The following is a 25814-nucleotide window of genomic DNA, read 5'->3' on the forward strand; positions in this document are numbered from 1 at the left end:
AGAGGGGCAAAACAACCTCCTTGCCAGGATGTTTCATTCATAGATAAAGCTTTCATTGGAACTTGTTTTAAGAAGCTAAGGGTTGGGGGCCGATTTTTCTTGCAGTGAAATCAGCAACAAAACTCTCATTGATTTCCCTGTGAGCTGAACTGAGCCTCTCAGACAATGGGGAGATTTTTAGAGGAGTTATGATGGCTGTGGACAAGGTCTTGTTGCTTTGCCCTTTCAAAAGAGAACTGTTTCTGGTGGAGGAACAATCGGAATATTTGTCTCTTTAAATGAATGATTCTTAGAGCCTGCACTCAGAGGCAGTCTCCCTCTCTGCGGCTGTGAGGCTACTCAGAGCCTCCAATAAATCAGCATGCAGGAACTGAGAGCTCTGTCCTTGAAGAGATGCACAGTGACCTTGCTTATGCTTACTCTGGAGGAATAACCAGGGGAAATATAGGAGCCCAAATAGTGAGTGATGTATGACTAAAGGCACTGCATTCTGCATGCAAATGCTACAGTACCGAAGGCACGGTACGGACGACACGCTGCTACACAAAATGCAGCTTTCCTGCTAGCCTGACCAGATTGCTGCTGTTGTTTTTTGCAGGGGACTGAATGAAATCCTCATGATCGTTACATGCTTGTTCAATAATAGCACACCCCAGTCACGTCTCCTTGCAAGCACATTTCATTGGAATCACTGAGCAGAAGCAAAGAAGAGCTGACGACTATGTGTTTCCAACGCAGGTTGACGGAGCCCTGTGTTTGCCATTGGCTGCAGTTTTCTGGTTTATTTGCAGCTTCCCCCATCTGGAATATGAAAATGGGATTGAAGTAGATAATTGCTAGCAGCGGGTTTTCAAGAGAGGCTTAGAGGGAACAGAATGCCTCTTGCACAGCACAGGCTGCCTGCGCTGAAGGAGCTCTAAGAGATGATTTTAGATGTTATCCACGTCTGAATCTCCTGGAAACTTTACCGTGGAAGCAAGCCATTGCGCACAATCCTGGAGCTAACATCCAAAAGGGGCAAGGAAGGGGCAGCAGGGCCAAACAATGGGATACCTTGTCCTTGGATTGCTCACAGAAAAGCCAGCAAGCGTTCCCCTCCGCTTCCCAGCAAAAAAAGCATGAAAGTGACAATGAACTGAATTTTACCCAGTGGAGCTTCAGTGGCTTTTAAGAAGGATGGGATACACTGACCCTTCATCAAGCAGGGATTTGCTGGGAAACAGAACTTTGTTCTTCATATTCATCTGCGCCTTTGCTGTGGTCACCTTGCTGCAGCAGATTCTCTATGGGAGAAACTATCTCAAAAGGTAAGGGGGGATTTGAGGGAATAGGAAAAGTTGTCTGATCGGACTGAATGGAGACAGAGATCCAGCCATACCATTATAACAGTTCAAACCACTTCTCGGCATTGTGCTGATGATATTAAAATCCTTTCAATCTAGGAAGGTGCATCCGGCATCTGTAATGTCTGTTAGATTATTAATAAAGGAGAATGTTAGGCAGAATATAATGATTTGTACGTTTCTTAGATTGTGTTTTAGTCCTCAGCTGTTGTAAAAATCTAGGTCTTACTCAACTTAAGCTAGAGTGACTTGTACCACCTGAGTATTTGCCCCTGATCAGAACCTGCCATACAGGCTTCTCACCCTATGTAAGTTCAAGCTGGAGTGGCTTGAGAGGTTGAAATAAGGTAGCATGCCCATTGCCTGAACTTTAATGTCTTTAGAAACAAACGTGCAGATGCAATTCCTAAAATCAAAGTGGAAATATTAATGTTCCAAATAACAGCAAGAGCACTTTATTTTTTCACTGCGCTATTCTCATGAATTACTGCTGAGACTGCTTTGTTGCAGAACACATTAGTCTTTGATCTGAAAATGGTACTGCTCTTTTTACAGCAAATACCAGTGGGGATCTTCAAGTGTTTAACCTTGACCCATGCAGAGTTTATTTTACTTAAATCTAGTTGGAAGTGTTACGTCTTGTATAATTTTATAAAGGGAAATATTTCTCTTACATGCTTTGAGGTAAGTGGGTTTCAATAGTGTAGGCAGCTGCTGTGGAATTTTTTATTGGAATTTAGCTGCATTTTGATAGAAGACATCAATGGTTTGGTTCTTAACTGGTTTGCAACTCATGTAGTTGTTTGCCTTGTGCCAAGAGCAAGCAAAACACAGACAAATCATCAAATGTTTCTTGCTGCAGGGGGAACAGCAAACATGATATTAATATGTATGGACAGGAGTGTTGTAGTTTATCCATAGAGCAATTTGTGTGCCTTGCTTAGCAGTGAGGCCTTGGCTGGGAGGCTTTGTTTGCTTTTGAGCACCTCACTTCCAGAAAGATGGGACTCAGTTGGAAGGAGCCAAAGGAAAGCAGCAAGAATGAGAAGAGGTGTAGAAAAACTGTGTTTGTTTGGCTTGGAGGAAATTGATGGGAGGTATGATAACTATCTTGAAATATCCAAACTATTTCTGCCAAGAGGAAGGTAATAAACACATGTCTCTGAAGATTCATGACGTGACAAGAAGTCATGGACTTAATCTGCAGCACAAAAGATTTGGATTTAACCATGAAGGGAAACTTTTAAAGAAAAAGGCTACCCGAGGAGGTATAAAATCTCCATCTTTGGGGGCTTCAGGAACCAGTTAGGTAGACAAGGGTAGGAGCGAGCTGCCTTGGTGTTGAGAGGATGACTTTATGACGAGCTGAGGTCTCATCTTGCCTTATTTTCTCAGTTTTTGCCATTTATTCTGGAGGCCTTGCAGCCCTACCAATGCTTGCTTTTCTAAGTCAAAATGACTGCAACACGACTAGAGCAATGAAAAATAAATTCCAAGTATAAATTAAAATGAAAAAAGGCAAAGTAAAGATACAATGATGAGAAGATGCAACTAAAACTCTTCCAGTGAGTGATGTCTGTGGCTAGTCTCTGTCCTGCCTTGTGCCTGGGAAGCCTCGCCTGTCATCAGCAGGCTGCAGGGAATGAAAAAAAGGTGAGGTCCAATTCCGCGGCTTGCTAGGAGAAAGTCTGGTTCTTTTTTTTTTTTTTTGTGTGTGTGTGTGTGTGTGTCACATGAAAGAGTCTCAAAGAGGCTTTCCCCCGACTCAGTGCAGGGACAAACCACTTTGGCTCCTTTCTGCTGGGAAGTGGTATTTCCCATCTTTCATGGAAATAAAAATGCACGATGTGGCAATCTCCGCCTGTCAGTTATTAATGATAGAAAGGTGATTTACCTAGCAGTCTACATTGTTACCATAATATTATCATGAAGGTACTTTTTCACTTTTTCTTTCCCCCTCTCACTCTCATGCCCTGCAGTACATTATGGTGATCATTTCTGGGCAGTTTAATTGCCAATCTGCTCCATGTAGGTAGCTGTAGCCTTTTATTAGTCTTTTCTTTCACAAACCTCCTGTGTTAAGTACCCTGTTAGGAGCTGATGCTGGCTGTGAGGTTCCTTGGACACGTTATAGCTTGCGCCTCCAGGGACCACGGTGGAGCTGGTGGTTTTGGAGAGCATCCTTGCAGAGGGGAAGTGGGATATTTATAGCTTTGGTGCTGCTTGCCAAGCTGGAGCTTGGGGATGCTGCCTAAACCTAAAGCCATTTACTCATTAGGATCCAACACGCTGTCTGTTTTATGATAGCCTTTGCTTGGATCCCAACATCTGCAACAGAAACAGGCCTCTGGGCCTCTTCCCAAGGCAGCAGGAAGTTCCCTAATGTATTTAAAGAAACCTGAAAACTGCCCTGAAGTACTATTTCAGCAAAAAAAGCCTAAATATTACACAGGGCTAACTTGTTTCTTTGCAAGAAGATGGTGGAAATAGGTAAAGACCAGCAAGTCAGGGAGAATCTGACCTAAAACAAGCAGCTTGGGCACAATGCATGGGACAGCATAGACCAGGGACTGGTCCCAATAAACGGTGTGGACAAAGGCACCCCTTTCTGGGAGAAAGATGGACGGGTTAGCTGTATGGATGTAAGCTATGCCATGCCACTACAAGCAGGGAATGGGCTGGTTTTATTCCCATAAAACCTACCTGATGCTTTTCGTGGAGGGTGCCATGGAGGCATTTGCCCACAGCCATGATCCCAAAGCCTGGCTGTGGGGATGGCAGGACTGCAGGCAGGAGAGGATGCTCCAGGAAACAAACTCTGATCAGTGAAAATTGATAAGAAGCCCAGCCTCCAGTCAAGTAGTCTCTTTCCCCTTAATGAGATATTAAAGAGGTCCTGGCATTGCTGGAAGAAGGGGAGAATGTAGAGATTGAATTTCTAGGTATTCGCATGTTTTTCACCCACCATATAATGTTCTCTCCTTCTTCCCCTGCTTTGTACCATCTCGTTGGAAAGCAAGATCCTGCCCACCCTTTTTTCCCTTTTTTGGTTTTCCCCCAAGTGGGATGGATGTGGGTGCTCTTAGCATGGCCAATGCCTCATCCCCATAGTAGCAGCTGAAGTCCTAATGAGAGAGTTAAACTGCAAGCTGGAGAATGACATCGGGAAGCTCTGGTCTTTGTACCTCCTGATTCTGAGTGAAAAGGATGATGAAATGTGATATAATTAAGGGACTTTAATACGGATCTCTGGGGCAATTATTTTTATTTTAGGATTAATGTGATGATTAAAAATCCTCTGCATTGATCTGCTAAAGTAGGTTAAATGGTGTGGACTTCTGCTTAAATCCAGAGCTGCCACTTGCTTTTGTATTGACTCATCTTTCCAATGCTCAGCTTTCAGCTGAATTTTCTTTTGAATCAGATGCTCAGCTGAGGGCTGGCCTTTTTTTGTGAGCTCTTGTTTGGCCAGCAGGGAATAATCCTGGATTACATCAGGAAACTGCCACTACAGTAAAAAATGTTGAAACGGTCCCTGTCTTCATTTCCCAACCTGTAGCATGGGGGAGATCAATAGGACGGTCCTTGTCTGCTTTGGTAAGGGAAAAATATCAGAGCACTACTTTGCTATATACCAATATTCTATTGACAGGGAATTCACTAAATACTTCTTTTTAACAGCCCGACTTCTGCACAGGGTGAGAGTCAGCTGAAGAAGGGAATCTGCCCCTTGAAAAATATCTTTTTTTCAGCCAAGTTAGGAGAACACGTTTTCAAAGCTATGAAAGACTTTAAACAAAGATTACCCTGGGGTCTGTCAGAGGAGGCATGTACAATAACTCAAAAAATCACCCAGCAAGAAACAGCAAACCTTCCTATGCAGGCAGCTTACATTATTTGAAAGCTTTACATCTTTTAAACAAGACTAAAACATCACTCCTATGTGTGTGTACCCTATAATTAATATCAGACTCTTATAACTTGAGGTTATACCACCATTTTGGTACTTCTGAAGCAGCTTTTATTCAACAGTTGCAAACGTCTTTACTCTTTTCCTTACCCAGGTAAGAAAGATAGCTTATGATCATATTTTGCACAGCATGGGCAAATAAGGAATAAACCCATAGGAAATAAACCTGGACTATATCTTGACAGATCATTTAGTCTGTACCATGCTATAAGACAAGATCATATTGTATTTATACCAGCAACAGCAGTAGTTGTGATGTGGAAATGGATGCTGCATGTGGCGTGAGTGGTGTTTTGTCCTAAGCTGGGCTCTTGAGAAACTACAGCCAAGTCATGTCAGTTGAGAGGTCCTGCCCCATACCTGGCATGTGCTCCTCTGGCCTCTTCATAACACCCTGTGAAGATGTTAACCGTAACATGAGACCATCTATTCCAGTGTTAAAAGTCTCTTTCCAATTAAATATTTTTCCCAAGAGACGTAAGCTGAAGGTCACCTAGTGAGTCATGTCTCTAACACACAGCTCTGTGCCCCCTCTGTTTCTAACCAGTCTGAAATATTATCCAGGCAAAATGACATGCGACCCGTGAGTCACCTCGCTGAGTCCCCGACAGGGCTGCAGAGCAGGTCTTGGGTTTTGTCAGTTTTCTTCAGAGGAGAAGAGCACTGGAAACTTCAGGAGACTACTATGTGTATGTATGGGATATGGCCATCACCTTAAAGTGACCGGATCTAGTCTATCATAGCAGAAGAAGCCAAGACTCCAGCCATGATGTTCTTGCTACAGGATATTTCCAAGAGCATTTCAAGGGGAGGGGGACCGGGGTGCTGGGATCCCCATAGTGCTTAACTAACCTTGCAAAGACAAGGAGCTGAACCAGCTCCCTGAGAGGTCAGAGAAGCACTGGATCCCCATAGTGCTTAACTAACCTTGCAAAGACAAGGAGCTGAACCAGCTCCCTGAGAGGTCAGAGAAGCACTGGAGCTTGCGCTCAGGGGAGAGACGGCAGTGGGATGGAGGGGGCAGAACAAACAGGGAGCTGACAGATAAAGCCAACTGCCTGCGAAGTCATCCCCCACTGGTCATCCCATTCCCTTTCTCACTGCTTCTGTTGGTTGCTTTATATAATGCTCCTATCTCCCCACATCAAATAAAAGGAGAGAGCTCACAAGTACATGGCACGTAAATTAAAGCTCTGCAGGAAATGGCAAACAATCACAGCTCTGTCACAGGCTGCAATGGAGACTTTTATTGTGAAAAGTATCCCAAAGCCAAAATCTTACCTTCTGCTACTTGGAGTTTTTTCTGAGCCATAATTTTAGCTTGCTCTTAAAGAAAAGCATCATTAGTACCAGAGCACGAGGGTATATTATTTCCTCTCTTGTGCTCTCTGGCAGTGCTCTCTGTGGCTCTGATGCAGAAAACAGACAGGGTTTGAATCCCTGCTCCCTCTGGACTTGCTTTATTTCTGGCATTGCTGTGTTGCACTTCTGCTGTTAAGATGGCAAAAACACTTGCTGACCTATTCTGTGAATTGCCACTCCTTACCCGTTCCCTAGACAACAGTAAATTAAGGTAATGAAAGTTATTTCAGTATTTTATATGTGCAAATTGCGTTATCCTGAGTGTGTCATTCCCTGGTGTATTACACCATGGTCCTTCCTGAGCTCAAACCGCAGGGGATGTGAGTCACTACAGAGTGACCTACAGACACTTGCCCCTTTTGCTGTGGCCACCTGGCAGTCCTAAAATCAGTTCCCACAAGCCCACCCTACACAGGAGTGGTTGGTTTGCCTTGGGTTTGAATCATGCTGGGCTGTAAGAGCTCTTCAGAAGCTTCTTGTCATGGACTGGTGAATCATAGGTGTCCTGTTTACCAGCCAAAAGATGGCCATTATCCTCCTTGATTAATACAAAGACAATTAAATCCTAATTCTAATTCACATAATACCCAGTAGCTGCTTGCTTCAGTCTAACTTTGGTGTGTGGGGATCTAGGCCTACTTCTGTCCATGTGAACAGCTCTTTTTGAATATTTGACTGAATATCTAGGCTAACTCCGCTTTCTGCACTTTACACAGATCATTGCCTCTGTATGACAAAGTAATGATGAGTTTTACCAATGCCCAGCATTCAATACCTGTGAATCAAAGCCCTTTCATCCAAAGTGGTTTAGACCTCATGACATTTCTTTCAAAAACGTGTTATAACCTGCCATCAACTTGCTTTATGTAATTTTGAAAAAAAATTAGCTGCCTGCCCTCTACATGCATGGGCAGGTACAAAGTTCAATCTTACTTTTGTAGAAAGCTAAACCCAGTCTTCCTGTTCTGAGTTGTGCTACACCTGTCCCCTCCACAACCCCAGCTGTGAGAGATCACATCCTTGACCGCTGACCTCCGTTAACAGTGTTCTAGACCTCCTGATAATTCGATCTTTTGTTTTTGACCTGATTGGAGTTTCCTGATTGTTCTTACTTGCTGAATTTGGTTCAGACATAATCGCTGTGCAAAGCTTTGTATTTTCTTACTTTTATTGTGCCCCATTCTTACCCTTGATTGCTTTTTCATTTAATTTCTCATTTTTTAATTCAAGTGTATTCATTGCTCAGCAGTCCATACCTCCCTCAGGCAAACTGTGGACTTAACCTCTCATTTCTTTAAGGCATGCTTGCCCTCCATTGCTTGCATCCATTTTGTTTCTTCATCAGCCCTGCAGATAGTCACCATCCTTCCACATCCTCTTTGTTTAGTTAGTTCTGTGCTTTAGTTCTCATGATGAAAACCTTGAAAGCAATCTCTGTCACTGGTAGTTTCATGACACTTCCCATAAGAGCAAATACAGTCAAAGCTAGGCTTTTCACAGTCCAAGCTGAAATTCTTGGGCAGTCAACAGTTTGGAGGGTTTGCCCAAATGATAGGAGAATATTGTGTCATCCGCTTCTGTGCATGGAGAGAGGGAATATTGCCGGCTTCTGTAGCTGATACTGGGTACAGACACATTGACTCTAAATGGCATTTTGCTCATCGTGTTCAGCACGAGTCCTCAGTGCAGCTGGGGCTTTGTAGGTATCTTTACACAGAAGAATATAGTGCAGTGTAGGGACACTTGACCTGGTGCTAAATATATTCGTTTTGGAAACATGAGATGCAAAGCAATTAGCTTGGTCAGATCTTTAATACTATGCTGAGATTGCTGATGGTACCCATGCTGCGTCAGGTATCTTTGCAGTGAGCTACCATCTCAAATGTCAGAATTTCCTGGTATCTTAAAATATTTTGGATTTCCTGTGAGTCTTGACTGGCCTTTTTTCTTGAAAAGAAAACAACCTGCCTCTCCGTCAACTCATTCTGTTGTGGGTTTTCTGTTGCCCCAAATTATTGCAAATAATAAAATTTTAATTATGAATAATTATTAAAAATGAATTGCTACTGATTATCTATTACTCCTTGGACACTTGTCATCTGCCACAGATGAGAAAAGGAAAGATTGTATTATTTTGAAAGGTATCCCTTAATGTCCTTGATGTCCTAGTCAACTCTTCATCCCATTTAAGCAGACTAGTTGAATGTTGGTGTTGATTCTATTTTATCTTTCTTGGGAAGTGATTTTAGATCAGTTTTTTCAGACATCGCATATGAATATCTGATACAAGGTTTAGCCCAAATATGAAATATGCTACATGAAACAAAACCTCTTTTCTGTATAATAGTGGTTATAATCCAGAATCTTCCCACCTATGTTTCCAATTTTGCTCTTTGTGCTAGTCAAAATATACTCCTCCACCACTTTATTACTACCATTTCTCTCTTAAGACGTAGAGCCAAGCTTGTCCCTGGTATAATACTGTATGGCCAAGTGTGTGGTGTAACCAGATGTGCCCCTTTTCCACATCCTGCATCCATATTTTGCTTTTCATGGGACCCGTATTATTTAATTTCTTCCTTTTGTTGTGAATATACCATTCCCGCTCTCCCACATATTTTCATACATTTCCAAAACCTTTTCTAAGGGTTTTCTCCCAATGAGATAGCAAGCAATCAGCTCAGCAGTTACCCACTGTCAGTCAACTTGCAAATCCATAGGTCATTGAGACAAAGATTGGTCTTTATTAATGCAGTGAGCAGAAGATTGTATGTGTATGTATCCAGACTAAAACTTGCATTTTGCTAATTTTATTGGAGAAATAAGTATTTTTCTAAACCGGACTGGTGAGATTCAACTCTACTCCCACTGAATGCAGACGTCAATTTTATTATGGACTCACATAAGAAGGGGAGCATCCTGCTCAAGTAGAATCATGGAATAGTAGAATCATAGAATCTTTAAGGTTGGAGAAGACGTTTATCAAGTCCAACTGTCAACCCAACACCACCATGTCTACTAAACCATGTCCCAAAGTCCCACGTCTACACGTTTTTTAAACACCTGCAGGGATGGTGACTTCACCACCTCTCTGGGCAGCCTGTTCCAATGCCTGACCACTCTTTCAGTGAAGAATTTTTTCTTAATACCCAATCTAAATCTTCCCTGAAGCAACATGAGACCATTTCCTCTTGTTCTTTCGCTAGTTACTTGGGAGAAGAGACCAACATCCACCTGGCTGCAACCTCCTTTCAGGTAGTTGTAGAGAGTGATAAGGTCTCCCCTCAGCCTCCTCTTCTCCAGGCTAAACAACCCCAGTTCCCTCAACTGCTCCTCATCAGGCTTGTGCTCCAGTCCCTTTACCAGTGTGGTGGTTTACCCTTGGCTGGAGGCCAGGTGTCCCCAAGCCGCTCTATCACTCCCCTCCTCAGCAAGGCAGGGAAGGGAGAAAAATAAGATGGAAAAAACAACCCCAGACTCGTGGGTAAAGATAAAGGCAGTTTAATGTAGCAAAAGCAAAAGGCCGTGCATGGAAGCAAAGCAAAAAGTAAAAGATTATTCTCTACTTCCCATCAGCAGGCAATGTCCTGTCACTCCCTGGTTACTCCAGAAGACAAACATTGTACAAAAAACCTGAATGCCCCTGCCCTGTTTCTCCACGTATCTCTTAGCTTCTTATTGCTGAGCAGACATCATATGGTATGGAATATCTCTTTGGTCAGTTTGGGTCAGCTGTCCTATCTTTGTCCCCTCCCAAGATATTGCCCACCCCCAGCCTGCTGCTGAGCAGAGAGGGAGAAATGTTGGAGAGACAGCCTTGATGTGCGCCGGCACTGCTCAGTAGTAGCCAAAACACTGGTGTGTTATCAACACCTTGCTAGCTACCAATACACAGCACAGCACCATGAGGGCTGCTGTGGGGAAAATTAACTCCATCTCAGCCAGACCCCGTACAACCAGCTTTGTTGCCCTTCTCTGGACAAGTACGTGTGTTGGCCCCAGAAGTGTGTTATTTCTTTGTGTGGTTCCTGGCAGGATTACGCCCATGGATTCTCCACTGAAAGAGGCCAATGCACATATGGTGTTTTTCTGACATTATAGCACAGGTGCTACAAGCAGATTTATGTTTCTTTCATCTATCCTGTGTCTTTCTAGATTCCTGTGCCTTGAATATTTATTTTTAAATGGATTGGATTGTTTGAAAAGATATTAAACTATTCAAGTAAGCATTTGCCTTTATCTTGTCATCTAACTTCATTGTCTTCAGGGACTGGACTGGCCGTTTTGTCAGGAAAGGGAAGTTTTTGGACACAGAGGCTAGTCTGCCTTGACTCCACTGGGTTGGGTTTGATCTCAGTGTCTCGTTGTTACCTAGTGGATGCTTTACTCCTTTCAAGCCCCTCTGATGTGGGTTGCAGTGCAGTGTAAATACACTTGCTGTTTCTGGCCTGCATGAAAAAAATCCAGATCCTTGTTTTTTCTCCAAAACTCCAACTCTGTTGGCTGCTATGCTTGTCTTCACTTGTGCAGCAGTCTGTCACATTGGAGAGTCCTCATACTCCCCTTTCTTACCCAACTTCCTCTTACTCTCTGAGCCATTTTAGTGAGTGTTTTCAATCACTCATATCTGCAGGTCATTCATGCATACCATTGTTTTTGTTTTATTTTCCGTACACCCTGTGGACACAGTGAGTCATAGTTTCCTATTTTGCAGAAAGAAGGAACTGGTTCTTCAGTAAGATTAACCATCTGAGTTTCCAACATCTCTGTGACATCCCTGTTAGTAGGCTAGAGGCATCACTTTCCATTGTTAAAGAGAGTAGCATGATCATTTGATACTGAAGTCTTCAGTTCCTCCTCTGAAGTACACAAGCATTATGAAATGGGGAAACTGAGGTACAGTGAAAGTAAGTGATTTTCCACTAACTTTGGGCAGCCTACACATAGAATCATAGAATCATAGAATCATAGAATGGTTTGGGTTGGAAGGGACCTCAAAGCCCATCTAGTTCCAACCCCCTGCCATGGGCAGGGACACCCTCCACTAGACCAGGTTGCCCAAAGCACCATCCAACCTGGCCTTGACCACTTCCAGGGATCCAGGGGCAGCCAGAGCTTCTCTGGGCAACCTGTGCCAGTACCTCACCACTTTAACAGTAAAGAATTTCTTTCTAACATTTAATCTAAATTGACCCTCCTTCAGCTTAAACCCATTACCCCTTGTCCTGTCACTACACTCCCTGATAAACAGTCCCTCTCCAGCTTTCCTGTAGGCCTTTCAGGTATTGGTAAGCCGCAATTAGACCTCCCCCGAGCCTTCTTTTCTCCAGGCTGAACAATCCCAACTCTCTCAGCCTGTCCTCATAGGAGAGGTGCTCCAGCCCTCTGATCAGCTTCGTGGCCCTCCTCTGGACTCGCTCCAACAGCTCCATGTCTCTCCTGTCCTGGAGGCCCCAGAGCTGGAGGTAGTACTCCAGGTGGGGTCTCACCAGAGCGGAGTAGAGGGGCAGGATCCCCTCCCTCGACCTGCTGGTCACACCTCTTTTGATGCAGCCCAGGACACAGTTGGCTTTCTGGGCTGCAAGCGCACACTGCTGGCTCATGTTGAGCTTCTCATCAATCAACATCCCCAAGTCCTTCTCCTCAGGGCTGCTTTCAATCCATTCCCTGCCCAGCCTGTAGTTGTGCTTGGGATTGCCCCGACCCACATGCAAGACCTTGTACTTTGCCTTGCTGAACTTCACACGGTTCGCATGGGCCCACCTCTCCAGCCTGTCCAGGTCCCTCTGGATGGCATCCCTTCCCTCCAGCGTGTCGACCACACCACACAGCTTGGTGTCGTTGGCAAACTTGCCGAGGCTGCACTTGATCCTGTTGTCCATGTTGCTGACAAAGATGTTGAACAGTGCTGGTCCCAGTACTAACCCCTGAGGGATGCCACTTGTCACCATTCTCCACTTGGACATTGAGCCGTTGACCACAAGTCTTTGAGTGCGACCATCCAGCCAATTTCTTATCCACCAAATGGTCCATCCATCGGTGGCCTGGACCATCTGTTTGTTAAGGCAGGGACTGTATATGGCTTCTATGTTTGGGTAGTATGTAACAGTGTAGGGCAGCACCATGACCAGGCCTGTAGAAATATAGTTATAAAATTATTAGTGATGTATATGGAATTAATGTGTATACTATTAGCTTATAACTTAAACAGGAGCCAGACTCATAAAAGCTGGGCTTGCTGTCATTTTCTAATGGCCTCTTTGCTAGGGAGAATGCATATAGAGAAGGAATATGAGAACTGCTAGAAAGAGAGTGCAGGAAAAGTGAAGAGAAATAAGAGGGGGAGCTCAGAAAAAAAATGCAATGATTTACCTTGGTCTTGGGGACATTCACATCTTCCTATCACCCCTTCAAAGAAGAAGTCTATAGACTCCTCTGCTCCCCCTTGCTTGACCATCTGTAGTAGGCCAGCAAGCTGAGTCAGATTTTGGCTTACCTTCACCGATATAAAATTACATTGGTTTCTTTCTGGTTTTTGCTTCCTTTTGGATTTAGTCTGCCTCTGGTAGATGCAGGATGGGGGTAGTGGTAGCTCTCACCTTGAAAAATGAGTGGAAATAGCCTCCTGGCTGGGATTAAATTAGATGAGCTGGTGGTTTTGGGGGAACGGGTTGACATTGGAGTAGCAGGTGCTCTTCCATGCCCTCTCCTCGCACCACCTGCATGATGCCCGCATTGCTATTCAGTCCTCATTACCCATAGGTGCTGATCACTGTTACTCAAACACTTGCTCCATACTGCTCTTATGCCTTGAAAGCATGTGGGTCTCTCCTGAATAAATTCTGCTGCATACATGGTCGTGGCCTGCTCTCTGGTTAGAGCCCAGACAGGACTGCCAGCTGTATTTAATGCCTTTTGGGTCTTCTCCATTTATTAGCTGAAGAATAGCTCCTTTTTAAAAGCCTCACCTTCTTGTCTCAGCTTAATTTTCACCTTGCCTTCACATTTCGGAAAAGCAATGAGACACCCCTGAGGTGCGATCTCAGTGTGACAGCAGCATGAATACGAAGCTTCTTGCTGCAATCTATCCACTTACTCATTCTCACCTTATAGTTCATAATTGTTTGCCATCCTGTGGTATTAAAACCTCCGCTTATGCAGGAGTTTTTTCTTGTTTGGATTGCGGCAACAGGCTTTTTGCTTTGCTTCCTGCTGCTTCTTGACAAGCCCTTCAGAATTACTGCTGCTTTGTTAATTTTCTGGTTTTTTTCACCCCCTCCCGCTATTCTTACATTATGCCAGTGTTTATTTGACCACATACTGATTCAACATTTACAGTTACCAATTAGGATCAAAATATTGCTTTGATAGTTACCTGAAATTCAAGGTCTTTATTGCTAAGACATCCGACTAAACAGAGCTTCTCCAACGCAAGGCACAACATTGCTCATACTCTTGTTTGTTAGGGGTAAGTCCTGTGATTAATGATGTCCATAAACCTTGATAAGAAATTTTCTTTACAGTGAATGGGCAAAACATAGCAGCTCTGCACTATGAGTGTTTCTTGTTATTGTATCTTTCATAAAGTCTTTCCTTGTCATCATCAGCATCATGTGTTGGGGAGACATACTAATTTTAGAAGGAAATAACATTAGGGCAAATTGAGCAAATGGCGAAGTTCCACCATTGGTAATCATTGGTAATGATCCCAGGCTTAAAATTAGCTTTTTTTTTTTTTTTTTTTTTTTTTTAAGTTTCTTCTTTTCCTTTTCCAAACTCTTTGACATGAACTGTCTAAATTACGTAGGAGACCTCTACGTCTAAGTCATTTCCTCTGCTTTCCTTCCCTTCTTTTAATCTTTTTCTCTTCCTTTTCTGTGTTTCCATTCTGCATGTGCTTTCCTATTGCATTTCTGATTCACAGAACCTTAATTTACCTCTTCTTTGTTTACCTATTAAAATGTAGTTAGTGCTGAGAATGAACGTGGTAGAATTTAACTACCATAATATGCCAAAGAAATACACTGATGTAGCAGGTTAAGTCTCTCTTCTATTTTCTCAGGCTGCTTGCATATTTGGCCAGACAGGTTTTATGAACACTTACGACTCACAATGGAGAGGATTAGAAATTTTTTATTTTTAAAATGGATATCTCCCAACTCAAGGCTAATTGAAATAAATGGTAAAACTCTCAGTAATCCTGTTAGGAACCGAATTATTTCAGCTCAGTGTTTTTAAATGTCTCATCCTTGATTTCTACTCAGTCCTAATACTACAAACCATTATTTATGGGAGTTGTTCGTACTAGGAGGAAGAGGTTTATTGTACCATCACTCCAGAAAATGCAGAGCAGCAGCTTGGTCTCAGTCTTGCAGACTCACAGTGAGACACACAGTCCTATGAGCTGTGTAATGTTTCTTCGGTGGTGTGTTTTGTGTAAGTTTACGTGGTGTTAACCTCTTGAGTACCTGTTTGTTGGAAGAAGAGCACTGCATCGTCCCCTTTTCCTGTCTGGTTCAGGATTGGACACTTAGCTTGTTCCTGACCCTAAGCTCAGCTCACAACTTTGTACTTTGTCCTTACCATGTAGAAGTGTCATACCCAGACCCTTGCTTGCCCTCATTAGATATTTTTGTACCTCAATTAGATCCCCTATTCTGCCATTTCAAAGCTAAGTATTTTAAGCTGTTCATCATAAGACATATCTACCATTCCTCAGTGTTAGTCTTCCTGATCTCCTCTTGGACCTTACCCAGAATGTACACGTCCTCCTTTAAACTTGGTGCCTCAGCTGCAGTACACACTGTTCCCAAAAAAGGCTTGATGAGACTAGGACATTAAAGAATGGTTTTATCATTTCTTTTGCTTTATGGACAGATTCACCCCCCTCCACCTTTGAGCATTTACTTAGTTTTCTTTCCAGCTGTTACATGGGGAATGAAGATGTACAAAGGAAAAGGACTTTACTGAATGTTTTAATTCTTCATTTCATCTGCCTGAATATTGGCTATGCTTTAGGAGAGTTCACCCCTGAAGGACACATCGACCCCAGCTATTTATCAAGATTAATGCTCTCTATTTCAGTTTTCAAGTAAATATCTAAGCCCAAAATATCTAATTTAAATCTAATTTAAAAGTACAATTCCATGTATCATTCAGTGCTGCCCATAGCAATTGAAACATATTTTTAAGGCCATGTATTTAGATGCCTTTTACACAGACACACATTCAAAAGAAACATGTTTCCATACTAGTTACAGTGTAGCAAAAAAAATGTGGTAGACTGTGGTACATGGTAGAGAATCACAAGTGTTTATTTCAACAAGCCTAAAAGTGAAGGTGTCTTAGTAAAAGTGAGAATTTTCTCATATTTTCTTCACACCAATATTCTACTTGGAAGTCGTACCTCGGGCAGCCTCAGCTAATTAAACACTGTCACAGCAACATAAAAGGTATGGGACTCCCTGACAAGCCATAGCACTGCATTACCCTATAGCCGTTGTAGCATAACCTACAAACCCTTTGATGTGATTCTCCAAACTGATTGCCAAAGTAGCTCTCTCTAAGCTGAACACAAGATGTAAGTGTGCAATATCATCTCATGTTGCTTATGGCAATCAGGATAGTCTCTTCCACTTATGCTGATTTTTTGTAAAACAGGAGAATTGCATTGATGTATTTAACTAAGAAGTAACCAAAATGGGTCTCCTATAAGCAAAAATTTGGCGTCTGTATTTGAAATGTTCCCATTTTTATACTTAACAGGTTTCTCTTGGAAAAAACAAACTTTGACCGCTGGAGAACATGCAAGCAATGAAAATACATTTGAAAGATTCAGAGGAAGCTTTTTCAATATTTTCATAGTGCTTTTCCCCACCTTTTGTGGTGGGAAGCAGCTTGGGAGGAGAAGTGGCAGTTTAGGAGGCCAGCCTTTCCTCAATTCAGTGTTGGAATGGCTCCCTACCTTCTTCAGAATTCCTTCTCCCTCAAGATGCCTTTACCAAATAATCTGTTTTCAACAAAAAAACCCCAACAAAACCAACAACCAAACACAAAGATTAAAAGGCACAAAACGTACAAAAATAATCTTCTTAAATTATTTCAGAATATCTTGGGTTTACATCAGAAAAAACATTTGTGGTGACATGCACTGCACTTCACTTGGGTGGTGGGAACCTTCTGTCATGTGTGCCCACACTACAAGCAACTCCAGGCTCCCTGTACTGCTGATGGCGGAAGTATTTGGGGGATGGATCAGTTCACCCTGGGTTGAAGGCCAGCTTTTGATCGGGTGAATCTTTCCCTAAACTAAAGGTACTGAGCCAATCTCTACTGATTTTTAAGAACAAAGACAATTAGCTCATATGGAAATGCCTGCACTGCAGATACTTGAAGTTAGACAAGGTTGTCTTAAAACAGCTATGACAAGTGGATATGTGCACACATTTCCACAATATAGAACAAATAAACTCATACTATATGTTTTGGGGGCTGTTTAGAGCTATGCCTCTTTCTGCTACAGGAAGCAAAGAGGCCTTATTTTAATGCCCCATGTTGTTCCTTCTTAATTTCCTATGCTTATAACTGCTGCCAGTTAGACTAGAGGATTAGTCTAAGAGATTCTCCACTCCTTGTAATAAGCCTGTTGACAATGAAAACTAGCGGGGTCCGGGATGTCCTTTTTTTTTGGGCAAAGCGGGTTGGCAGGTTGCTTCCTGTCTGTCCCCACACAGCCCTGTCAGGAAGTTAACTTTCAGTATTGGCAGCACCAAATGTTCACAACTCAGCTGCCAGGCTTCTGAAATCATGAAATTGGGTTAAAATGGAGGAGATTAAAAATAACACTCTGTGAGATTCTTTTTCGTTGACTTCTGAGCTAAGGGAAGGATTTGACTTGTGTTATCAAATGTTTCTTCGGACCCAGCTTTTTTAAATACATGTGAGATTTCTACCCAGCTATAGGTGGAGTTTACAGAAGACTACATGCATCATGGGTCTTGGAATGACTTTGTGAAAGTTTGGAAAACGGAGTTGTAATGATTGTGATATGCATTGGCTTAAAAAATGTCATCTTCCCAAATAGGGAAAAGAAGCAATATAGTGTGACTTAGAGAAGTCATCGAATGACAAATCCTTTGCTAGCGTGGCCAACAAATCAGAGGAAGGACCCAATGGCCACCACATTTAACAGCTATTGTAGATGTAAAATTGAAATTTGGAGGGTTTACTTTTTGGCCCTGCAGTTTTCCACATAAGTCTCCAGCTTTTTGCACTTGTGTCTCTGGGAATGAAATTTCCACCGTGTTCCACACATATGTGTGTTTATGAGAACATATGTATGCTATTTATGGCCTTCCAATTTGTTTGGGGAATCTGATGTTGTTTTCAGCCAAAGACTTGAATAGTCTATGGGAAGTGAAAATTAATTGTTTCCACTAGTAAGATGATGTCTTGTGGTTCTTGGTATCTTTTTATTGTTTTTGATGAATATGTCATAGTCACATTTTTGTGTTAAGAAAAAGGACATTAGAACTCATGTTGATAGACTTAACCTAATGAATTATATCAAATATCAACTGCCTCATTTTCTTGCTAGAGGGCTGCAGTTTAGCTGGCAGAATGGAGAGGAATTGGCAAATTGGAGCGGCACCTTTAATTTCACGGATGACGGAGCAGTGAAGAGTGGCAGTGACACAGGCACCAGGTACCAACACCCCAGGGAATGACTACAGAGATATCTCTCTCTTCGTATGAACCACAAATGTGAGCACAGGCTGTATGAAAAATGAGATTTGCAGTTTGCTTTGGCTGCATGATACTGCTCCCCATGGCACAGAAGATGCCAGGGATGCCCAAGTGCTATGCTGTTTTGCCCCTTCAAGGCCTTGGGGCCATTTTGGCATATGCCATAAGCATCCATGTAGTACACAGGAGGGTGACTTCTGTGTCATGGCCTCTCCTATTTCCATTTCCCACCAATGCAGTCTGGCAATATGTGGGAGAGTGGGACTTGGGTGAGCAGTGTCCGAACATGACAGTATTCATGCACACAGAACACACTGATGAATTTGACCCAAGGCTTTCTTTATAAAACAATATATGCTCTAAGAAAACATAGTTTCACTTGAAATGTTTCCAGGATGTAGTAGAGGAGGTCTGTTCTATCAAGATAAGACTGGAGTATTTCCCATTATTTACATTCTTTTGAAAATATGAGAAGCACTGATGTGCTGTTGCACTTTTTGTACTTATTAATTTGTAGTAAGATCCTTTTGACTGACACGTATCTGAAGGGTCATGAAAAGCCATGTGCATAGTCAGGAAACTGGCTGGAGTTGTACCTAAAGAGCTTCATAGCTATCGCAGGCCATCTTTATAAATCTGGCATCCTCAGTTGTAGAGCTTAAAAATCCTGAGTCATATGTAGTATCATGTTCAATAAATAGCAGGGAAATCTTAGAAAGACTGCAAGTTAAAGAAAAAATAAAATAAATAAAAGAAAAGAAGCTTATATTTGATACCTATGTATAAATTATGTATTTTGTTTAAAATATCGTCAAAGAATACTTTGGTAATCATATGCCACTACAGCTGTGGACCTGATAGCATTTCAAAGGCAAGCGGAAATACAGAGTCTGACCTGCCAAAAATCATCCAGTCTCACTGATCCGCAGCAATGCTGCAATTCCTGCTACGGCTCTTCACTGTAATGTGATCCTGTATGAGTGCTACCCACCACTTGGCTGGTGTAACTGGTTAAGGCTCTTTATAAAAAGAACCAGCTTAAGCTGCAGTTTTTCACTCAGAGCAAGGGAAAAATGATTCATTCTGTGTATGTATGTGTGTGTATCTATCTGTATGTCTGTCTATTTCTACTTTTGTTGCCTTGTTTGTGTATGCATCTATAGTCTGTATTTGCAAAGTCTTCAGTTTAGGCACTTGGCATATAAAAGAACTGAATATGGCACAAAGACAGATATCTTCTTGAAGACACGAGAGAACTCATAAATATAGATTTCACTCTCTAGGCACCTTTGACAGAGATGGTTGAACCATCATTGATTGCAGGATGGGGAACAAAACCCTTGACATACTAGTTGTGAGACACTGAATGATAGTGCTATTCTCAATCTGTTTGGCCTTTTCAAAGACAAAGAAGTTCAAGATGCAAGTGTTTTTTATACAAACAGGCTCAAACTGCATAAGTTAGATATAAATTTCAAGGATTATAATAACAATAAAAGATAAAGTCTATGTCATGTTAATGACTGGGGAGCTGAAAGATGGGGATTTTGAGTTAAGGATAAGTCTGGCTGCAATGTATGTTGCACATAAGTGTGTTAGAGATATTACTTACCCATTTGTCTACTGTCTGAAAACTGAGAGTACAGCAAAATAAAAAAGAACTGTATAAATGTGGAGGTGAGACTGGAAGTGAGGCTGTGTGGTGAATAACTGCAGACCTATGTCATAAATTGTTTACTGTTTACCTTTGATCACCTTTCTTACTGTGTTATCACTAGATATCTCCTGAGAGTCTTAATCTGACACCCAGCTTCAGGCTGTTGATATCAATTGAAAACAAGCCTTCCTGTAATGGATAATTCTTTCCACCAAATGGAAAACTTGCAGACTACCTTCTACCAGCCTTTTATGTATTTATATGTCTCCAGAGAGATGTCTAAAGTGCACAAAACTAACTATATGTCAGCATATGCATAGTAAATACATTTCACTGCATGGCTCTGCAGTTTATTGTGTGTTATCACCTCCTTGTGAAAGGTTTGGTGTTTAAAGATATTAATTGAAAATAGTTATTAATATGCTTGTCATTAGCTTATATTATTTAGATATCAATACATGTAGATACATGTTTATTCATACATATGTGTTATCAACCCATGTATATTCTGTAACTACTCTATCTTTTAATCATGTAACTTATAGATGGTGTAGAGACATTGACAACTCATTCTGTAGGAGTGAATTATTAGATGAAAATGAAGGACTTCCAAAGCAAAGGCACACCGAGAGAATAAGTGCATTAGAATTGCAAGACATCCAGGCTTCAAGAGAGTAGTGGCCACATCAAAACCAGCGAAAAGAGAAGATTAAATGTTGCATGAAAAGGATCAAGTAGGACAGAAACAAAGAATGTCGTGTTATCTGCTTTCAGTACAAACTTATTCAGACCTTAACTAATGTATAAAGTTAAAGTGTGGCTTGCAATTAGAACGTTTTTTACCATCCAGGGGAGTTCATTGCACAGTTTCAGAAAATGAGCCCTTCTCTGATTGCAGACAGCTCCACTGTGCCAGAGTAACCAAGCTAACCAAGGCTTTTCATCCCAGTGCATTAGACACTTTTTCAGATTGTGTAGAAGCAGTTCATGGAGATAAAAGCTAGTATCATGAGCTCAGCTCAGCATGTGGTGCAACTGAGAGTGTGGATCATGTTTGTGGCATCTAATATTCATGTCGGTAGATGACCAGTAGAGATCTCTATTTGCTGGGGCTTTTTGGGCACCAAAAGCTTCATTTTGATGCACATTGCATTGCTGCAGGTCTTCTAGGTAGTGAAGAAGTTGTGAACACTTGCAAGGAGTAAAAGGGAAACGCTGAACATCTCTCCAAAGCTACTGTGATGTGTGCTTTCAACCAAAGGAGGACTAGATGGACTGCAGGCTCCTTGAAACACCCACTCAGATGCAATGTCAATAAATTGTCAAATACTGGCTTATTTTTGGTTCTTACATATTAACCATTGCTCAGATTCCTACCTTTTGCTTTTTATCTTGTGCTAAGTATTATAATCTTATAACATCCTTGTGGGGAATCAGGTAAAGGGTTCTATCTGGTGCTGGTTATGAGAAGTAGCATATGAAATGACTTCCTAGAGCCTTGATTCCTCTGTTCTCCTTTTAATATGTTTTGCAACTGACTGGGATTGAGTCTTCATGCTTAAAGCATTTTTTGTTGCCAAGAAGCTGCTTTAATAATGTGATGATCTATATGCTGTATTAATTGGGTTATGGTGTTCTCTGCCACTTCAGTCCTGAATCTGAGCTGAAGGTGAGGTTCAATGTAGGACTTCGGTGGTGAGACCACAGAAGCCTTTGACAGGTGAGAGGAGTCATGAACTTTATACTTTTGGGCCTGTCAGTTTGTACACTGAATTCTCCAGTATGACAAATCTGGAGCTTTGTCCCCAGTGGCTACAAAATAGAAAGTATAAGCAATTGGATTCATCAATTACACATTTTACAGGAATGAATGGAAGGGCTTGAGACATCAGACCTCATTGTACAGGGCAGTAGCTGAGGATGTTCCTTAAGTCATAGTACTGAACTTCTCAAACAGAGATACTAAAATCTTGAGAACCACAAGAAGAAAAGAAAAAGCCTTTGCTTGCAATGATAAACTAAAATGGTTTTTTTGAGATGTTATTGATGCATAAGTGTTGTCATGTGTTTTGTTATGCCTCTCGGGTGGTCATATGGTTAACAACATCAGCAGTTTGTTTCAATCAGAGTGTTGGGAACAGGCTTGATTAACACAGCCAAACAGCAGTTTATTAAAAATTGGAAGAGTACTGAAATGACATTGGTAAAATAGGACTCCCTGCAGCATACCCCACTGCTGCTTGTCAGGAGCTGATGTTTTGATACAGTGACTGTGAAAGGAAAGAAACACCAAGGTCTCCCCAAAACTACAATTCAATATACTCTCCAATAGATCATTCTGGGGTTGACACATTGTAGGGCTGTTTCTGCTTTACCTTCTGCTGTTGCAGTAGAGCTGTGCTGGGTAATGTATTAGAATGAAATTTTGGAGATACTTGGGTCCCAGATAAGTGGACAGATGAGAAAGGAATGACATGGCAGTGACTGGAGTGGATGTTTGGTCAATTCACGCTGCTAATGTGGTATTGGGCAGCAGAGCCAAGCAATCCCAAATGATCTGTGTGCTGAGACATGAAGACAGGAGATCAAAATCAGAATGGCAGCGAGCAGCCAGTGCCAGTTTGCCAGGAGCTTTCATAGTCGTGATGAAAAACATCCTCAGAGTATCACAGCTATCATCTTAACTGTATGGATGTGTAAACTGTCTGTGAAGTCACAGGACCAGATCAAATAAAGAATCCGGAAAGGGGGTATCTCTGAGATACTTGGGAGGTACATAGAGCTATCAATGAACTGCTTTTAAAGGGCAGAAATATAAAAGCCACTCCTTTTCTGTGGAAGATCTAACTTCTGAATTTAGTCCTGGTTCATGGAAGCACTTTTAGGTTGGTTTTTTTTAAAGTAAAAGTCTTTAATTTGGAAGATAGGCAGGGTATCTTGGCAACTGTCCCTGTCTTGGTGGATGGACATACCTGATGCCATCTATTATCAAGACCCAGAACAACTTGTGACACTGTAAGGAGACAAATCCAGCCAAACATTTCAAAATATCCTAGGTGGACGATCAGGAGGTTTATGAGTTAATAACTTTTAACATCACCTGTGTGAATCTCCTGGGAAGCATGAATCCCTGTACAAGAGTTCCAGCTCCTGAGTTTTGTTTGATTACTCTAGTTCTTCTAGAAAGAAAACCAGCCTTGAACTAAAGATGCCATTTCTATCTTTAGCTTCCAGGCATTGGATACTATTTTTCCTTCCTATAAAAGCTTCCTGCCACTAGTAATTGCTTCCTGGTGCAGTGTCTCCCTACTCAGTCACCATATGTTTAGATGAAGCTTCATATGTCTCTCATACTTGTTAGAATTCAAATAATTTCTGCAGGTCCTTTTGTAACTCTTGCTGGTGTCTAAAACCGACAAGGATAAAATATGGGAACTGGAGCTAGTAATTCAGAAGAGCTGTTACCACATAATGTATACAAAGATATATGACCATTTTCTCTTGCTTATCTTTTCCTTTTTTTATATAGCACAGTTTATAGTAACACATTTTGTTCCTACCTACAGCCGCATGCTGAAAGTTCATGATCAGTTAGACATCTACTACATCTAGTAGCATTAGAGATGAAGATGGTAAAAGTTAATGCCAGTGACATTGGCATCAGCAAGTGGTAGCCAGGAGGAATGTGAACCGTTTTTTTTTTCCTATATTTGTCGTCCCCAAGGAGAACGTAGTTAAATAGTTTCATCAACTGGTATAAGAGAAGACTGTTGCTTCTCCAGCCTCCTCCTTTGAGCCCACAGCACTTCCTCTCCTAGTTCAGTCTTTCAAACACCATCTTATTGTGGACAAGTCAACTCAGGCTCTCAAATGGCAGAAACAACACATGCAGTAATGTGATTGTTTCATGCCACAACCCTAGTGAAGTGTAAATTAATCTAAGGGCATCAAACATTTCTGCTTCACTTGCCAATTCTCAGATGAGGGGCATCTCATTCAACATCAGTACGTCCGCAGGTGTATTCTTTTGCAAAGTGTAGTATGAAAGATTATTATGATTTCCATCAGCTTCAGAGGCTGCTCTTGTTCTTGGTATTAATTGTGTAGTCTAGGCAGTGTCTATGAGAGCAGAGCCCAAGGTCACCGTTCCTGCCTGCCACGGACTTACCTGTCAGTCAGCCTCTACAGCAGCTTCTTGATCTGCCAAACAGGGATCGTGCCTTCCAAATAGGGTCAAAGTGATCTTAAGAGAATATGCCATACGAAGAGGTAAGATGCAGTCTTTGAGGGAAAAAAACCACTGTATTGATGTCAGGCCCTCAAACCTTTTGACCAAATCTTGTAGTTTTTGATATTGTCACATAGAAATATCAATAGAAGCAAAGGCTAGTGGGATTTGGTCGCTCATGCACAATGAACTCTCTGATGAAGTCAACACCTAATTTGCTCTGCTCTGGATGAGTTTTCCAGAGCCCCTGTAGCCATGATATGCTCCACCTCAGCAGTATTTTTGCTACAAGGGTCTGAAGATCCCATGCTGGCCCTGCCAGATGAACATGAGTCCCCATATGCTTTGGGGAGTGTGCTCTGGCACACTTGTGAGGTTCCTGAGTAGGGAAGGTGAATCTAGACCCAAGGTTGGCGGTGAATCTAGACCCGAGGTTGGCTGTGGATCTGCCCATACTGATGAGTGCAGGCACTGCTAATTGGACAGTTCTCTTAATAAGTATTCAGTAGAAGCCTGCAGGGCTTGGTTGATTTATTCTCATTTCTTAGTCATTGGATAATGTATATTTTTGGAAAGATCTTTGTTTTTCCTGCAGGGTAGGTGGAATCCTTCCTGTGATACTCTGCTCTCTTGCAGTGTAAGTGCTGCAGCCTCACTGCAAACAGTGCAGAACTGGCACTGCAGGAAGGACCAAAATGGGAAGGCATTTTTTGGAGGAGAAAATGGTCTTGTTTACAAGATGCCTGACAATTTGTGGTGGATTGGCCCTGGCTGGAGGCCAGGTGCCCCCTAAAGCCGTTCTATCACTCCCCTCCTCAGCTGGGCAGGGGAGAGAAAATATAACGAAAGGGTAGTAGGTTGAGATAAGGACAGGGAGATCACTCAGCAATTACCGTCACGGGCAAAACAGATTCAACTTAGGAAAAAAAAATCATCTAATTTATTGCCGAGCAAAACAGAGTAGAGCAATGAGAAATAAACCCAAATCTTAAACTACTTTCCCCCCACCCCTCCCTTCTTCTCAACTTCACTCCCCATTTCTCTCCCTCCTCCCCCCCAGCAGCACAGGGGGACAGGGAATGGGGGTTGGGGTCGGTTCCTCACACGGTGTCTCTGCCACTTCTTCCTCCTCAGGGGGAGGACTCCTCACACTCTGCCCCTGCTCCAGCCTGGGGTCCCTCCCACAGGAGACAGTCCTCCATGAACTTCTCCAACATGAGTCCTTCCCACGGGCTGCAGTTCTTCACCAACTGCTCCAGCGTGGGTCCCCCACAGGGTCACAAGTCCTGCCAGCAAACCTGCCCTGCCGTGGGCTCCTCTCTCCACGGGGCCACAGGTCCTGCCAGGAGCCTTCTCCAGCATGGGCTTCCCACGGGGTCACAGCCTCCTTCAGGTGCCTCCACCTGCTCTGGTGTGGGGTTGTCCATGGGCTGCAGGTGGAATCTCTGCTCCCCATCATCCTTCCTCCATGGGCTGCAGGGGACAGCCTGCTTCACCATGATCTTCTCC

General features: G+C 42.4%; 1 protein-coding gene across 2 annotated transcripts in view; it reads left to right on the forward strand.

Moving 5' to 3' along the window:
• The first annotated feature begins 608 nt into the window (after positions 1–608).
• Positions 609–25814, forward strand: part of ST8SIA5 (ST8 alpha-N-acetyl-neuraminide alpha-2,8-sialyltransferase 5) — a 43836-nt gene continuing 18630 nt past the window's right edge. Inside the window, exons 1-2 of one of the 2 annotated variants that reach the window (XM_054809186.1) lie at positions 609–1307; positions 18272–18379. In XM_054809186.1, coding sequence (XP_054665161.1) covers positions 1177–1307; positions 18272–18379 — 239 coding nt within the window. In that variant the 5' untranslated portion in view covers positions 609–1176. The remainder of the gene's footprint in view (positions 1308–18271; positions 18380–25814) is intronic. The other variant, XM_054809187.1, reaches the window with a different exon arrangement.

This window comes from Grus americana, chromosome Z (assembly GCF_028858705.1).
Source record: "Grus americana isolate bGruAme1 chromosome Z, bGruAme1.mat, whole genome shotgun sequence".
Taxonomy (NCBI): Eukaryota; Metazoa; Chordata; class Aves; order Gruiformes; family Gruidae; genus Grus; species Grus americana.